At 38.7% G+C, this 18,905-nt stretch overlaps 1 protein-coding gene across 7 annotated transcripts in view; it reads right to left on the bottom strand.

The window, feature by feature from the left end:
• COL11A1 (collagen type XI alpha 1 chain) overlaps nucleotides 1-18,905 on the bottom strand; it is a 260,086-nt gene that overhangs the window by 39,531 nt on the left and 201,650 nt on the right. For all 7 annotated transcript variants that reach the window (XM_077452794.1, XM_077452798.1, XM_077452796.1 and 4 more), the window contains 5 exons: nucleotides 18,200-18,307; nucleotides 11,727-11,834; nucleotides 10,130-10,183; nucleotides 6,963-7,016; nucleotides 5,870-5,977 (listed from right to left, as the gene is read on the bottom strand). In XM_077452794.1, coding sequence (XP_077308920.1) covers nucleotides 5,870-5,977; nucleotides 6,963-7,016; nucleotides 10,130-10,183; nucleotides 11,727-11,834; nucleotides 18,200-18,307 — 432 coding nt within the window. The remainder of the gene's footprint in view (nucleotides 1-5,869; nucleotides 5,978-6,962; nucleotides 7,017-10,129; nucleotides 10,184-11,726; nucleotides 11,835-18,199; nucleotides 18,308-18,905) is intronic.

Below are 18,905 nucleotides of genomic sequence, written 5' to 3'. Positions count from 1 at the left end.
TCAAATATGTGTAAGTTGCCTGAGCTCAAAAGCATATTTTTAATTAGACTCATTGGTTTTCTAATTGCCTACATTCAAAATATATTAGATGCCCCCAAAAGATGACTATTTCATAAAAAAAAGCAAACCTGGCATACAGTGAATGTAAGAACTATTCTTAAGCTTTAAACCCGAGTATTAATGCTAAATTGGAGTAAATAAATTGAACTGGGTTGACAAAGATCCTAGCCAGATCAGGCATGTTTTTAGGTAGCAGCTGTCAATCCATATCAGCCAATTCATTTCACTGACAGCTGACATTTTTTTAAATTATTTTTATACATTCACTCAGATCCAAAATACCAAACATTGTGGCAAAAATCAAACAGGAAGGGGGGCAATAAGCAAGCAGAAACTCTGCTCAGGTGAAATTAGCTTTTGTATCCATTCGAATTGGGTGGTTTCTTGAAGAGAGGATGTGTGGGGACATGGTGGATTTTTGTGCAATGTATTTTTTTTTCAAGTTTATTACACATTTCCAAATAAATCAATTAATACATTTTCCAATGAGATCCCTGCACTGTAGCATAGTTATCTTCCAGAATCCCATGCTCGAGTACTATAATAAATCTGTTGAATATAAATTCTTTCTGTGGTTGGAAGATTTGCTTGTTCGCATTTGTCCTAGTGAGTTGCATTTTAAAGATTTTAAATCAGTTGCTGTCTCAAGGATTCACACTAATAAAGCTCCCTGGGCCCCAACTTATCAGAATACCATGGAGAGTTCTTACACATGGCTTGTGTGACTGGCTGGTCTATTCCATCCAGGGTAGTGCACCTTTTATTTTTATTTTTTGTATTGAAGATTTGCAATTGGTAATCAATATTGCAAGCATAGAGTAGGCAAAATGCCCAAAAGGCAGACCCAGCCCACAAAAAATAATTAAAACAACTATAAGCATTATTCTCAAAAATGACGATTTGCTGGGAGGACAAAGCCTGCCTGACTTTGCTAACAGATGATTCTGTCAGTTATCTAGTAGAACTATTCATTTTGTAATGTTGCTGTAGATTTGCTATCAGGAACCAACACAATTTTTTTGCATATTAGATTCGAGGGTTCCATGGTGCTCTATAATGTATGGGGATATATGTGCCTTTGGGTGCTTGCTTTACATATCGGCCAAGGCTAAGAAGATTAAAAGCAATCACCTGTTAATTTCAAATCAGGATAAGCCAGCATAGCCTTTTTATAGTTTAGCAAGTAAAGAAGTGTTTTAAGTTGCTGGGTGGAAACTGGAAAGTGTGCAGAGTAGCAGTCAAGAATTATTTTGAAGAGCTTGATGCATTGAATACTGTTAGAAAGGGAGGTAGATGGTGTGGGAACAAGTGAGGTTTACATAAAAGTGTGAACAAGATATTGTGGTATGTATGACAGCTCACAGACAGCCCAGACTATTTTACAGTGTCTACCTATCAATCCCCAAGCTGCAGTTCCACTAAGAGATATGTATGTCATGTTGGCCGCAGGATGTTGGCGGCTGTAAACGGATGATGAAAACTGTACACAGCAGTTCTAGTACGAGCATAGTTAATAATTTATGTCCTGCTGGGCCAGACCGATGATATGTGAAGCTGCTACTGGCAATAAGGAAAGGCACATCATTCATTTGATGCTGCAGCCTTTGGGACATTGTTATGTATAGAATTGTATATCTGCATAATGCACAAAGGCAGAGTTTATCTTTGACACTTATACATAACCACGTAAGTGATACATGTATAAGAAAAAAAAACGATAGTGATATACTATAAACATGCAAAACATATGAGGATGTTACTATGAAAACATTTGTTTTTATAAGATCTAAAAATTTTGTGTGGCTGAAACAGATGAAAAGTAAAAAGGCAATGTAAAGCAAGCATGACCTTCAATCTACTGTATCTGCAGTGAAATTTAGGGGCCATCAAGAGTAATTAGCATAATTCCTATTTGAGTGGAAGGACTACAGGGGTTGAACTAGGTAACATAACACCCAGGGAAATGGAGTCCATAATTGCAATAAAGGAAATGGGAAATATAATTCTTATTGCCCACCACAGTGATCCAAAGCTCCCTACTCAACTACTACAATGATCTTTCTCCTTTAAAATATTGACTTGCTGCTATGTGTAATAGGTCAACTTCTGCTCCAGTTTTAAAAAATAGTTTTGAGGCTACTGTGCCTGCAGTGGCTTCCTATGGCCACAGTCATCAAATTATCCCAAACATAGGGACAATATACAAAGGACAATATAAATAGGAAAAATGTAATCTCTGTGCATTCTGCTGCTCTTTGTGGCAACAACGTAGTCTGATTTATATTTGTATTATGAAAATAGTGGTGAGTCTACCTGTAATGTACATTATGTGGGTATTTTGAATTATGCATTGGGAAGTATGTGTCTTCATTATGCAAGGTGACTGTTATTTTGGAATTGAAAATAACAGAGTTTATTAAACATGTATTAGCCAATCTGTTTCTGATTTAGAAACCAAAGCATATCTGCAATAAAGACTATTTTTGTGTTTGTGTGTTATGCACCAATAGGGCATGCTTAACCACCTCAATACAAGGCACTTTCGCCCCTTCCTACCTAGGACAATTTTGAGCTTTCAGTGCTGTCACATTTTGAATGACAATTGCGCGGTCATGCTACACTGTACCCAAACTGAATTTTTATCATTTTCTTCCCACTAATAGAGCTTTCTTTTGGTGGTGTTTGATCACCTCTGCGGTTTTATCCATTCATTTTTTGCCAAACAAACTAAAAAATACTGACATTTTTGAAAAAAAAAAGTTTTTCTTAATTTCTGTTATAAAATTTTGTTTTCTCCTTCACTGACAGGCACTGATGGGTCAGCACTGATGGGAACTGATGAGGCGGCACCGATGGGCACTGATGAGTTGGCACTGATAAGGTGACACTGATGGGCACTGAGGAGGAGGCACTGATATGCAGAATTGAGGGGGAAACTGACAGGCAGTACTGATGGGCACTGATGGTGGCACTGATTGCCACTGAAGGGCGGCATTGATTGGCACTGACAGGTAGCATTGATGGACACTAATAGATGGCACTAATGGGCAGCACTGATTAGGCAGGTACTGACAGGTGTTAATGCTGGGCACTGATTGGCACTGTGATTGGCACTGTGATCGACACTGATTGGCTCTATAGTGAGCACTGATTTGCACTGTGGTGGGCATTGATTGGCATATATATATATATATATATATATATATATTTCTCCTTTACATACACACCCATTGGTTATTATGAGGCAGTACAATTAGTTCATAAATGTAGGCACATTTTTAGGGCTAAACTATGGGCACTAAATATGTATCTAAATATGTTCTTCATAAATATTCTTTGTGGGTGCCAAATACCTTTGAAAAACCTAAATATTATTTTGTAAAATTGTCAGAGAATGGAGCATGTGTTAGGACCCAGCAGATCCACCCACTGTATGCTGGCTACAGAGGAGGAAGATATAAGACCAACCACCAAGCATAAAGAGAGAGTAGCAGTGACCAGTCTTTTTTCCAAGAAACCCCTGGAGTTTAATGCCAGAATACTGGAAGAATAGTAGAAAGAGTACATATGCCTATTGCATATATTTAGACCAGATTTCAGCTATAAATGAGATCATTGAAACATAGAGAGAGGGCATAAAAATATGTGGTCCATCGAGCCCCCTTTTTTTTTATCCCAAGTTTGTTTTTATCCACTTTGAATATGCATTATACAGTATGCAGGTCCTTTAAATATGCATTATATGTGTCCGTATCATGTGCATTTATGTCAGTTTATGCCTATGCAGAGCTATGATTTGTTCTATATACACAGACTGCATTGTTTTTATTTCACAAGGCACTGCACAAATGTATCCTTTGTTTCCTACAGATCATTTTTAGAGAGTGAACGTCGATGCACAACTTACTGCCGGTGTGATAAATAAACAGATGATAGGTGAGGTATTTTCTGCATGCTGCCTCTCTGCCGTCCTGGTAACATCAGTAACTCTGCTTGGACCACAGCGGCACATGAATAATCCCTGCCAGCTGGCACAGCACTGATTACTGAGCTGATGGCCCATTCATTCAGTCTGCCAGGAGTGCTGACTGAGGCTCGGCCAGACTGATACCTACGGATCTAAGCTCTGCCATCCCCTTATGCACACATTTTTTCTGCTTAAGGGTTGAGGCACTTGTGGTTCTATAACAGCTTTATCAGCTACCAGGGCTGTCAACATATATTCATTACAAACGGATATATACATAATCCTATTCTCAACAATGTTTAACATGACAGAATGTTATATTATGAAGATTCCCATAATTTATGACTACAAGGGCATCACTTTTGCAACTGATTGTACATTTCATATCATTGTACTGAAATGCTAAATAAAGAAGAGAGGACAAAAGAACAGCAATTACATAAAGTATATATTATTATAACCTGTGTGTTGCACATTCATTCCGCTGCTACAAAATAATATTCTGGAAAGTAAATTTTTTCTGTACCTGCCTCGGAGCCTATTTACTTATGACTCCTGTCGTTCTTGTGTTTTTTTTTCCTTTTTTTTTATTGTACCTAAATCTTTTCAAAGTCATACATTTGGATGGTTGTAAACAATATGTTGACAGTGCATAGTATTTATAACAGTAGATACCCATTTGTAATTTAATACCTATGGAAAAAATTTGTTTTCTCAAGGCCAGTCATTTACAGAAATCATTTATTAAATAAAAAGACTTCCTGCAATGTACAATTTAGGGCGTTTTTTCACAGCAATGAATTGGCTCTTCATTTTTTAAGGACTGGAAAACATCTTTAAGCCCTTGTACACACGGCCGGACATTTTGACGGAAAATGTCCGATCGGACCGTGTTTTTGGATAATCCGACCGTGTGTGGGCTCCATCAGACTGTTTCCATCGGACTATTCGACCGACAAAGTTTTAGAGCTGGGCTATAAAATTTTCCGACAACATGATCCAATCGGACTTTGTCCGATCGTTTGTAGAGAATTACAATCGAACAAAGTGCCACGCATGCTCAGATTAAATTCCTAGACCAAAGCTATTGGCTACTAGCCTGAACGTAGTCCCGTCGTAACGAAATAACGTCATCACGTTCTATACGATCGGATTTTCCGACAACTTTGTCTGACCGTGTGAATGCAACACAAGTTTTGGACAAAATCCGATGAATTTTGTTGTCGGAATATCCGACCGTGTGTTCAAGGGCTTAGAGCTGGTCTACATAAGTGCAGGTCAAATGCAGTAGCCTTTTGTTTTGACTCAAGTTTGATTTGCTTTGAGCTACTTTTAAAATATAACTTAACCCAATAACAAAAGTACTACATTTTTGTGCATGTTATAGTCCTTAGATTGCCAGGTGAAAAAAAGGTGAAAAAGCTTGAAAAAATAAAACTTTCTAAGCCACCACACCAAACACTAGTAATCTGTGATAAATTATGTTTTTGATTTTGAGTTTAGATACACTATACCTCCCTTATAAGGTGTCTGTGGTTTGCTTATATCAGTTGCTTGTACATTGCTTCTAAGATACCTAGAGATGCTTTTGCCTTCACGTTGTCTTTTATGGAGGGAAATCAATCAGGAAATAGACAAATGCTTGAGTAAATGAGCCCATAGCATCTGAATTATTAAAATGGGCAAAATCATGTGTGGCCTGGCTTAAGGTAAAAAAAAATATTGATATATAAAAGAGCAGCACGATACCTTGCTTGAGCTATATATTAGGGAATTCCTGTAATAAAATATGCTTCTATAGGTAGAATCAAAATATCATGCCTTGAACCAGCCTTCACTTACCTGGAGACCAATTGGACCAGGTGGACCTGGGAAACCACGAGCGCCTTCATCTCCTTTTTGCCCAAACATTCCCTGCTGACCTCTTGGTCCAGGTTCTCCATCTGATCCCTGCAGGCAATGAGTGAGAGAGGCTTTAAAATATATAACAGATGGTAAAATTGTCTAGTAAGCAATCACTGCTCCAAACACCTTTGTGTTGAATTGATAATCTACAGTGCCTCCTGGAGAGAGGAGGGGTTGGGAAACCCTGCAGCTCTGTGGGGGGGCGGGTAGGAAAGCACACAGTTGCCCAGGGCAGCAGAACAAGGATAAGGAGGCAGTGGGAATGGCATATAGGAACCAATGACCTCCATTTCCCATCTGCAGCTGCTAAATGTTAGCGGGAGGTAGAGGAGGAGGTTGGTTCCTCTACACACCCACTTATCCAGGTGTACAGGGGGGCCATATGGGCCCTCTGAAGCATGGGGCCGGGTAGCAATGGCTCCCATCATAAATGTTTTTCAAGTGTGTGCTTGTTTTTGAGCTTTAACATCTTAAAGTGGGTGTATACCCGATTCATGAAATTTGAGCTTGGCACATATATCTGCAGTGTTATCTTATCTCTCTTCAAAGCCCTAAGTCTTATGGCTTTCTCCTGCTCCATTCTTCTTTTATCAGCATGATAACTTTGATAAAACCAGGCAGAATTTTGTGTCAGGGCGGGTGATATAAATAGTTTAGCAGAGAGCTGGTCTATTCACAGCACAGCTTCTTTCTAAGCAAAGAATCCACACCCACAGGTGAATCAGGAAGAGAAATTTAAACAGGATGTGCACTTTCTAAACAGTATATAAAGTTGAAGACAGCAGAGATACATGTGAAACTTATGTAGGGAGATTTGTTTCATCTTTGTGTATCATCTGAGGCTGTTCACTTCACTGGGTATATGTGAGGGTTTACATCCACTTTAAGTAATTTAAAGTATTATGAAGTCAAAAGTATGTTGTTCAAGATAAGATTAACTGCCAAATTAAAAAAAAAATAATATATGATACACAAATTATTAACAATATAATATTTGTGGTTTTCAAAAATAAATAACGAAATAACTTACTGCTGGGCCAGGAGCTCCGACTGGACCTTGTAGACCAGCTGGTCCTGGTGGACCCTGTAAACACAGGAACAGATATGTTACTATAATTCACTCACTACATATTCAAATGGTTAATTCCATAATAGCTTTATTACACAGAAGGCTCTAATTGTAGATTAAAAATGTTAATCATTCTCTGCAATAGCCATTCTTCACATTCACATATATGTACAAGTATTATGGATTTGCTAAACTGAAAATCTCAACTTTTGTTTATGCAGTGACAGCATTGAGATCTGAATTTAACTTGTTTGGTGTACTTACCTGCACACATCAAAGACCTAATGACTGAAATGCTTCTACTAGTAAAGGCGCTCACAGCACTGCAGCATTTGGAAATACCATAAATAAGTTGATTTAATTTAGACCATAATAATGTCTATGTGTGCCACAGCATATCTGTGATTGTTCACTTACAATGCATAGCCATGCAGGGAAAGTTGCAGCAGTTTTCATAAGTGCTGAGATGCAACAAAAGCACTAAAGCTGTCAATACACATGTCATTCTTTTTCTGTTCTGCCTACACAGTGTGGATACACAGAGATCCCACTGCAGCTACCCTATTGTGGCAGCCAACCTCCACCAGCTGTCAAAATACCCAAAAGGTGCTTGTCCTTGATTATATGCAGGTGTTACTTCAATTTTTCAATCAAGGGATGTCGGGTAAAAAATGGCCAACAGGGCCAGCCACTGAGCGAATTTTGGCTTGTTCATCAGGAACGAGCTGAAATTCACTCCATGCAGGGCCACCTTTTAGAACAGTCATCAAACTGTAGATCATGAACTACCAGTAGATTGTGAACAGGTGACTGGTGGATCTCGGTCTGGGCTTGCTGACCCACCATTTCAGAGCATCAAACAGAGTTCAATGCAGAGGGATTACTTGTAAAGTTGGAGCTGTAGTAGGAAGCAAGAGTGACATAAGCCAATGCACTTCACCTCTTATTCCAGCTAACGATCTAAAGAGTGGTGCCAGCAGCAGAGATCTTCAGGTCGGTGTGAAGCAACTGATTTAAACTCACGATTGCCGTGTAATACATGTGACTGCGGGATGGTAGTAAGAGCCGGTGCTACCACTAGGTAAACTAGGCAGCTGTCTAGGGCGTACTGCCGCCTAGGGCACAGCTACGGCCGTTAGGTGTCCGGTGATGTGAGGAGCTGGGATGGGGCTCCGTACTCATTACACTGATCGTCCTCTGCCTGATTGTGAGTCACCTCTCCACACAGCATGACTGCCTTGTTTGTGAGATGACCTACTGCCAGGGGGACACTGACCTCCTTACGCATCTGTCTGCATACTAATTGTGCCCAGGGGGGTGTATTGTACACCCCCGTGCCACCCCCACATGTATACTGTACACCTCTTGCCCCCTACCTGTGTACTGTACCCCCTGCCCCCACCTGTGTAATGTACACCCCTGCCCCCCACTTGTGTACTGTACACCCCCTGCCCCCCACCTGTATACTGTAAACCCGCTCCCCCACCTGTATACTGCACAACGCCTGCCCCCCACCTGTGTACTGTATACCTTCTGCCCCCACCTGTATACTGTAACCCCCTTCCCCCATCTGTACACTGTACATCCCCCTGCCCCCACCTGTATATTGTACTCCTCCTGCCCCCCACCTGTGTACTGTACTCCTCCTGCCCCCCACCTGTGTACTGTACACCTCCTGGCCCCCACCTGTATACTGTATACCCCCTGCCCCTAACTGTATACTGTACACATCCTGCCCCCACCTGTATACTGTACACCTCCTGCCCCCGCACCTGTGTACTGTACACCTCCTGCACCCAACCTGTATACTGTACTGTACATAAAATGTATGCCCTAGTGACCACCACTGTTAATTGGGGTTGTTACAGTGAATTCTTATTTTACATTAAGCTCGTAAATAAACTGTATTTAGAGCAATTGTGTAATATTTGTACTAAGCACTATTGCAAGGGTCCTATAACTTTCCAAAGAAAGGGCCAGTTTACTGTTCTTCAGATTTTAGGGGACCAGACGGTGCCTACTTGCAGTAAGCAATGCCCGATCTTTGCTATTAGGAGGAGAAAAAGTTGGTGTCATTGGGAGAAATAGTGTCACATTTTTGTTGTCAATGGAAGGAATTATGCCCCATCGTTGGTGTCAGGGGAAGCAATAGTCCCCTATTGTTGGTGTCAGTGGAAAACAAAGGGTCTCACCCGGCAACAGGGCCACAGTTTAGGGACCACTGCACTATTGGGTGTTTTTTTAAAAAAACTGTAAAATGAGAAGCTAATCTTTTCAACATAAAGGGAATCTATCTTTTTTTTTTTACTTTTTTTTTTTTTATTCTTTAAAAGAGATCTGCTTTATGCAAATAATGTTATCAATACGTGGTATTGATTAAACAAAAAAAGTAAAGTGTGTATATGCAAATTTTCAGCTATATGTGTTGTTTTTGCATACATGGGTTCTTACTGTTTTGCAGAGCAATAAACTGGCTATGCTTTACTGTTCCATCTCAAAGTGTAAGTCAATACATTGGTCATCCCTTTGAAAAGAATGCACTTTTTATGTGGCTGATATTTATTGCAACAGTTGTAAAACAACAGGCAAAATATCAAACTGTCTCTATAAATTATGGAAGAGAAAGAATTAAAAAATACGAAAGTCATACCAAAAATCACTTTGTGGTAAAAAACTTGAAATGCGTGCTCACTACTGATTTTTCCCATTAAAAGACTACACTAGAAATTGCAATTTTAAACAACGCTCATCACCAAAAGCGAGAGTCTCTGCATCACTAATCTTCCCCCAGGCTTGTCTTTGGCAGGGCTAGAAATGTAGACGTAACCATATGGGCAGATTTGATAATACAGTACACTCTAATTGGTTATATTATGTTCCTTTTCATTTCAATTTTTTTAGGCTTTCCTTGTTTTTGGAATATGCTAAGTACTTGAAATAATAGTTTTGTGTGGCCATATGCAAGTGTAAGCATTAAAAATGTATTATTAGTATGATTTATAGAATAATATAGAAATGAGCCAGCATACATAGCTTATAAAGAAAAAATGTGTGTAATCTCTTCATGTTAGTAGTTGATTAAGACATACCTTCAGATAGACCTGACCATACAGCATTTATACACTCACCTGTTCTCCTTTGTCTCCTTTTCCTCCTTTCTGCCCAGGCTCTCCTATTTCACCCTGAAAAAAGAAAACATGGTTGCTTTAGGGGATTTCCCATAAGAATATGTATGTTTATGTCATTATACTGGGACAGGGCTGGCACTGTGTCTATCGATTCCTCTTCATATTCTGACAGCTTAATCCCAGCATTGATTAGCGTAGAACTCCTTGGGATTTCCAGCTAAATCTAATGAAGGTTTAAATAGATGACCAATGACTCAAAGGTAGGTAACGATAGGAAGGGTCAGCAAACATTACTAATAAGACTTCAGAAGCTGACATTAGTGACTTTAACCACTTCAGCCCCGGAAGGTTTTACCCCCTTAACGACCAGGCCATTTTTTTTGATACAGCACTGCATTACTTTAACTAACAATTGCATAGTTGTGTGATGTTATACCCAAATAAAATCAATGTCCTTTTTTTCCCCACAAATAGAGCTTTCTTTTGGTGGTATTTGATCACATCTGCGCTTTTTATTTTTTGCGCTATAAACAATAAATTTTGAAAAAAAAAATATATTTTTTACTTTCTGCTATAAAATATATCAATTTTTTTTTAAATAAATATAAATTTAAGCCAATATGTATTCTGCTACATATTTTTGGTAAAAAAAATCCCAATAAGTTTATATTGATTGGTTTGTACAAAAGTGATACCGTCTACAGACTATGGGATATATTTATGGCATTTTTCTTTATTTTATTTTTTTACTAGTAATGGTGGTGATCTGCGATTTTTAGCAGGACTGCAACATTGCGGCAGAGAAATCGGAAAAGTGAACTGACATTTTGACACTTTTTTGTGGACCAGTGACATTATTACAGCAATCAGTGCTAACTGACACTGGCAGGGAAGGGGTTACCATCAGGAGCGATAAAAGGGTTAAGTGTGCTCCTAGGGAGTGCTTTCTAACTGTGTAGGGGATGCTCTGACTGGATGAAGACAGAGATTGGTGTTCCTGCTTAGCAGGAACACAAGATCTCCATCTTCTTCCCTTCAGAACGGCAATCTGCCTTGTTTACATAGGCAGATTGCTGTTTTCCCTCTCTGGGGAACAATTGCGGGTGGCTGGCAGACATTGGGTTTGCCGGACCCGCTGATTCGCATCCCCTGTGTCCAATCATGCATGCTCCACCCAGTGGCTATTGCACGAAATTACGTACAGGTACATGATTTCACGCAATAGACCCGACCTGCTGCAGTAAATATGTGGTAGGCAGTCGGCAAGTGGTTAATGCTGGTGTATAAATGATGGGTACAAGAGCAATATACTTGTATAATAAGAGCAATAAAATATTACAGTTTTATTTGATTGAATATTATATTTACACAGACTGCATTGTTAAGTCACCGCAGTACAGTTGCTGACTTCATAAGCGTGGAAGTGTTGCTCTTCATAGTACTAAAATGGACATGTTAGTGACGACAGTATTTGATTCTCCTACAGTTGTGACACTCTGTTGTACTAATGTTTATTTGAGAACAATGGACCTATATAATATGCTCTGGCTGAACAAAATTTCTTACATAGCAATCTTCAGCCTTAAATCAATGTTACCTTGTCGCCATCTTCACCAGGTGGTCCTTGAGGGCCAGCAGGTCCCGGGAGACCTACAGGTCCTTGTACTCCATCTCGGCCAGCTGGTCCCTGGGGTCCTTTTTCTCCCTTTAAAAAAGCATTACAAAGCACTTTAGGCAAAATAAATCTCCAGATATCAAATAAAATCAGTTGGAAAACTGCAAACCTAATCCAGCAAGCATTGCAGTTTTTTGAAAGTCTGTCCACTTTCACAAGTCAATTACGTTCTCCTAGTTCTCATGTGTGCTTCTGGGTGGGTTTGTGGTCTCTGGTCACAAGATACTGTATAGCCTACTCAGGTACTCCATCTAATGAGAGTAGCTCTAGTAATATCACAGGGATTTGAAATATAATCCAGTAACACATTCATAAAATAAAGGTAAAATAAGCTATCACAAACAAGGCAGTAAGACAGTAAGGCTTCAGCCGCAAAAGAAAATTAGAACCAATCAGGAGGTATGTTGTTTCCCACAAGTGAGTTTAAAGTGTACTTAATCTGACCTAAGCCATTGATAACAGCAACGTTTTAGTGTAGGCATTTTGTCATGGCATTAAACCAATCCCCCATGTCTCTTTGGAATCCACTTGGATCCAAGACCCAGGTTGTACATGTGGTCTTAACTTTTGTCTAAATTGCAGTTAAGCCCCACCTTTTCTTCCTCAAGATGATGGTTAACTAACAGGGCCTTATTTATCACCAACATTTATTGTTGTAATATGAAAAAGAACAGCACTACCTTCTCTTTCAAAATGGAATAGTTTAAAATGAACTTCAATGGAAATTAAACTCCTATTGTGTGTAGATTGAGTTGTAATATGCTTAGGCTTTTTCAAAAGGCAGGAAGAAAACTACATAAACAGGAAATAATAGTAAACAGACCACTTCCACCCACCATTGCAAGAAAGATACATTTGAATGTCTCAACAGTTGTAGAAAGTTATAGAATTTAAAGCACAGGTCTGTGTTTCACTAAACTTTTGCTAACCTACATCCCAAACTCTCCTTAGCTAAACTGTATCTGTATCTGTAGTAAATATTTAAACTCCAAAATTATAGGTATATTGTAGACCAAGAGGGCAATGTTGCATTGAAAGAAACACTTTACTTTTGGCTAAAATGTATTGAATTACCATATAAAACAACCTTAGGAGGTTTAAAGACCTCCTAAGCTAAACTGCCGGCCTCAGCTGCTTAATAGAATTGTTTCAATCTCCTCAGCTGTTAAAAGCCTAAATTATCTTCAGCACTAGCTGCACTTGCACACTAGCTTCTTATCAACTTTAAAGGATCCATATAACAAGGATCTTCAGTCTCAATATATGGCTCTATTTAAGTCAATTGTGACCCTGAACAGAATTTTATCAGCAGAGCATTAAACAGCAGACAGAGCCAGAGCAGCATTACTATAAGTAAAACCAATGGGGTTGGTGGGGGTTCATGTAGTTTAGCTCAATAGGGCTTTTGAAGAGTAGGATAGCCATGTTTTTAGGGACAATCAGACTTAAAATAGATTGGCAGTGTCTAGAAACATCAAGAAAAAAATGGTTTATATTATAAATACTGTATATCTGGAGTGGAGTTTTAGTGGAGTTTTATACTGGATGTTTTGTAATGCAGAACTCCCAGCTCTGTCTGGAATATACCTTCAAATTTGTGGTTCAAATATTTAAAAATAATTGCTAGCATATTATAAGACCTAGCAAAATGAAACAATTCAATGGACAATGTATAAGGTTTTCTAAAAAAAAACCCATACAAAAAAAGACCACTCCTCTGTGGTGCATTATGCAAACAGTGGCAGTTCTCAAAACACGCCTATGTGATTGATCGATGAACACATTCAATACAAAACATACCAATTAGGTAAGAAACTACATTAGGCTATTTATTATTGCTTAAATAGCCAACATCAGTCGATCTAACAGCTTGATACTGTTATGCTTGGTTAACAGTTAATAATGTTGAATCGTATACTAAACTGATATATACACTGCCAGCCTGAGATTTTTATTTACTCTAAATATATAAAATTGGTATCATTGCTCTCTTTTTTGCCTGGCATATTAGTATAAAGAAAAAAACATCCGTCAATGGGATAATAAAAATAAGAATATTGCATCCCTCATTTTCATACAAGAAAGTTGCCATTGCTCACATACTCAATACTCAGTACTGTGAAGAAATGCCAAAGGTGACATAATATCAATGCAATATTAGACACCAGTTTACAGATTCTGACAATGAACGAGAACAATTTCAATGGCCATCGCCATCTTTCCACACAGCTGACAATGTATTATACTTTCAAACCTTCCAAATATGCAATACATTCTTCCCATCAGTTCTTCCACTATTTGCATTATAAAACAGCTGGTACAACACCACCAGTAACGGCTGGGGTATTTCATGTAATCATTTCAGTTCTGACCTACTACTTACTATGCTACCTCAGCAGCTAGCCCTCCATTTAGACCCCTTAAATTCTTACTACATACAGTAGCATACCACAGGGCTTCCCCATACTTCCATTTTTAATGGAGATTGGTCCTCTAGTATAATCAGTATACTTGGTATAATATAATTAGTATTAATAGCATGTCCACCCCAGCCAAGGTAACAGCTTTGTCACAACAAAGACTTCTGAGGACCCTCTGTACAGAAAAACGAAAGGCATGGTTTCATTTTCTCACATAACAGATATATGTCAGATATTTCCCCTGAAGCACCATTTTGAGGACAGATATGTGTGCTGAGTAGTCCCATAGCTTGAGACTGACTCCAAGCATAGGCAGGGGGAGGGGTGCCAGGTGTGGTGCTGACTACTCCTACTGCTCAGGCTTCCCCCCATGTTTCCCTCCACCCCCGCCCCCCTGCAGTGCTGCTGGCTTCCCTCCTCTGCTGCGGGGGATGGAGAGCAGAGGAAAGGGATAGTCAATATGTAATTTGCTGTCCCCTTTCCTTTTCTAAATGAACACAGTGAACACACTCACTCACTGTGCTCATTCATAACTGAAGCATAGTAAACTGTGTTTAATGTGCTTCAGTTTGTCAATGAACAGGATGCCGCTCAGCACAGAGCACTTCCTATGCATTCATTGCCCCGTGCAGCTGAGGCTGCAGAGAAAGTCATGTGTGTTTTAGTTTTGGGCTGCACACCTTAATGCAATAGGCTGTGCACACCTATGACTGCAAGTAAAGGTCACTCTAATGCCCAGTAATCACACAGCATAAATATAAGAGAGTAAGGTGCATATGATGTCAAAAAGCTAAGATTTGGTAAAGCTGCCATGATGGGATGGTGCCTAAAAGCCCTTCATGGCAGTGTTATAAGTAACTAGCTTGGTTGCAACAATTCAAGGATAAAAAATATTTTAGCACTGCAGTAACTGTGTAGGTATTTTGTACCACTTATTCTAAACAGTGTTACCCATTCTGGTCACATGACATTACTTTCGGACTATACTGACATTCTGACAGTAAGGTAACTTTCTGGCTATAGTTGCTGTAGCTTTGGAATTTGGAACTTCTTTACACCTGGTAATAAAGCACAAGTTAACTACAGACTAGTATAGGAGTACATGTTTTTTTCTGCTCAGGATCACATTTCTTCTAAAACTGGCCCTATTTACTCAGAGGGCAACCATGTTTTGGTTAATGGAAAGCCTAATGGGAAGGAAGGGTGTTGCTTAAAAAAAAAAAATTAGTGAGGCTCAATAAGTGTAATGGGCATAGTAGAACAGAAAATCTGAACTCTAAGCTTTTTGGTGTTGTCTTAATAAATTAACCTACTTTTATCTTTTAATTACAAGTACTGTATATACTCTATAAACTTGCCGTTTATTAACATATACAAACATACAGTTCTTTTGTTAAAAAAATACCTGCAACTTTACCTAAAAAATTGAATGCTATAATATTTATCTTGAAAAAAAAATTCACACAACTAATTAGCACATCTTTGAAACATAAAACCTTTTAATGTAACTCCTTTCACACCATCTATTTTGTTATGCAGCCAAATAAGCTGTGTTGCTTTTTGGAAATGAGAAGAAATGTTCTTGAGTTTAATAAAAAAAAATTGCAGAATGTTAAGCTTTTAGAATTAAATATAAGCCATCCATGGGACTTAATCATTTGTCAACAGAAATACATTTAAAAGGAAAAGAAAATTGTGTTGACTTACTAAATGTAATATTTTTGACCAAAGAGGCAGACACGAGCAGGCCACAGCAAGGTACAGGACTCACTCTGTCCTAGAATTAGTGAGCAAACCACTGTAGAGTTTGGCCATAGATGTTTACAAGGGACCCGCTGAGTGAGTGAGCTGCGACTCAAGACAGAGCTACAAGGGGAAGGCCATAGGTACATGACAATAGAGTCAGAAAGTATTGGACTTCAAAAAGGGCCCACACAACCTGTGCTTAAACCAAAAAACAGACTCAATATCCATAGTTTTGAAAACTGGACAGTTGGCTGCATTATTCACACACATCTTTTAGAGAGTCTATCAAGGTGCTACCTGGTCAGTGTACAATTCTGCTAAGAAGCATAAACTTCATAGATGCATATCATGTCTCTATTTAGGGATATACCACTGACTGACTGATAAGCACTCCAAATAAACTCACAAGCAACACCTCTAATAGACATTTGGGGCTATCTTGTACTTTGTGGAACCCGTATAATAGCATAAGCTGTACAGGTAATATATCTTACTCTGGCAACATAACAAACAATTGTATTGCCACACTCATAAAACAATGTTTGATTTTGCTGAAGTGTTCTAACATTTTGCATTTTAACAAACGGCAATGTTTCTTACCAGTATATACAGTATATTATTGTTTTCATGGAATATTTATGCTTTGTTCAGATCGCACTGCGCATAATTTATTTTATTGTAACTACTATTTGTGCTCCCATGTTGCTATTTGGCTCTGTACTGAGTAAATCTGCCGTCCTTGCCCATTGTTGTCATATCTCAGTGCCAATATACAGCATGAGCATCTCAGCAATCACAGACACTTAATTTAAACCATTAATATATGCAACAAGTTTCCCCCGTCCTATATCTTCACTCAAAGGCAGTGGGTATGGCACATGAGCTCTTGGGAGGTACAAGCACTATAATAAATTCTGTGTCACCTTCTGACACTTGTTTTGAATAACAATTCTGTGGCTTTTCTGCCTACAGGGTTCTTAAGATCTTCCAAACTTATTTGGATTCTATAGCCGAATAAGTGAAAAACTCTAGAAGCTAAAAACACAATAAACAAGGTCAACAGGAGCTGGAACTAGCACGAAGGACAACTGTATGTGAAAGAAATTGGCTTTTCCGTTTATGGACATGCAGTACAAATCTTAATCATCTGGGAATATTACTTTAGCTTTTGCACAGGTTTACAAAGTACAAATGTTGTCTTAGAATAAAATATGTGTCTAGCTGAAATGTTAACTCTTCATCGCAAACATGCTCAGCATATGCCAGAAAGAGTATGTATCAACTTCAAGTCCATCAAAGTTTATGAGTGACACAAAAGGGCTCATTTACAGAACTGAAATAATTTCAGTTGAAAAATAACAAACGACCCATTTCCTCTCACTTCCTATCAGGCTGCCACCACAGGGACAGGAAGTGATGTCGAATTTAGATTGGAGAAATAAAATCTAAAAAAAGAAACAATTTTTGTTGAAACACGGGGCAGGATTTTAGACTACCCAACAAATCACAGCACACAGTAAAATGATCCAGTATTTTGTCAATAAGGGAAAATAACAGATTAATCTAATGTCAAGCTTCCAATGCTTCCCGACTCAACAGCAGGCTTCATTTTTGAAGCAAAGAGATGCTAACGCTTCATGTTTTGATAATGTAAACAGCACTGTGTATCATTTCCATAGGTGTTTGAGGGACATTTTTATTACCCATCAAATGCCTGCTTTTAATGCCAGTGGGAACTTAGCCTAATTTTGCAACATCCCTAGCTGGGATCCCTTTGCCCTTTAGCTCCAATCAGAATTACTTACAACTTATCCAGAGCCTTCTTTACTTTGTTCGAGCAAATGGGACAGCAGGAAAGTAACAGTAAATAGCAGAGAGCTTTGTGACTTGTTGACACATTGAGAAAGTCCATAATAGTGATGGGCCAATATTAATGTATGGTGGAAGGGAAGTCCTGGAGCTTTACCCAATTATTGTGGCCCATCATTTCTGCAGAATGGGAAGGAAATGGGGGAGCTGCTGTAAGCCGTTGGAGGTATGTGCAGTCAAACCAAATAACCTGCCATTCATACCTGGCCAGAGTAATTACCCAAAACATTATTAAAGCTTGGGATATCATAAACAGAACAAAAATTAATATCACATTTTAAACACAATTCTGTTTCAACAAATGTGTTGGGTCCAGTTTGGTATTACTTGCTGACTTTTTGGGTATATTGAAATACTCACAGGAGCTCCTTTCTCTCCTGCTGGTCCCGGTGGGCCCTGAGGACCAGGTCTTCCTGGTAGACCAATTGGTCCAGCAGCGCCTGCAGCTCCTCTTTCTCCAGCAGAACCCTAGATGATAAAATTAAGACCGTCAACTATTCAATTGTTTCATAAGTGTACACTGTCAGATGATTTTTTTGCATTGTCATTTGTACAACTATTTGCAAGGCTAATTAGTATCTTAAAGTATAGCCAAAGGCAAAACTTTTTTAGTATAGGATAGAGTGGGTAAGGATCAGGTTGTTATTGCTATCTGTGCCCTTCTTAAATAGACTCTCCCTCTTTGTTTGTCCTGTTTACTGTTGTCACCAAGAGAGAAAGTGAAATAAAATCCTTTGGGTTGGTACCAGAACAGGAATAGAGGGGAAATCTTCCAATGGGGACACTAGTTCCAGGGATTTCTTCGCTCAGGAATGATTTTCTCAAATTTCCTGTTTTGGCTACAGGGAAGGAAGTGAAGGGAAATATCCATAATAGGACACAGTTGGCAAAAAAAAAAAACATAACCCTCCCGTACTTTATTCCCATAAAGTTACTTTAAATGCATATGTATATATTATATATATATATATATATATATATATATATATATATATATATATATTATGTTGTTATACTTCCTTGCTCTGTGGGATAGTATTGCACAGAGCGAACTCAAACCTTCTCT

The sequence above is a fragment of the Lithobates pipiens genome, unplaced genomic scaffold (genome assembly GCF_037356315.1).
Source record: "Lithobates pipiens isolate NorthernLeopardFrog02 unplaced genomic scaffold, aLitPip1_a1.2 Scaffold_23, whole genome shotgun sequence".
In the NCBI taxonomy this organism is placed as follows: Eukaryota; Metazoa; Chordata; class Amphibia; order Anura; family Ranidae; genus Lithobates; species Lithobates pipiens.
The sequence above is the reverse complement of the archived record's forward strand: the minus strand, read 5'-3'. Positions and strand labels throughout refer to the sequence as shown.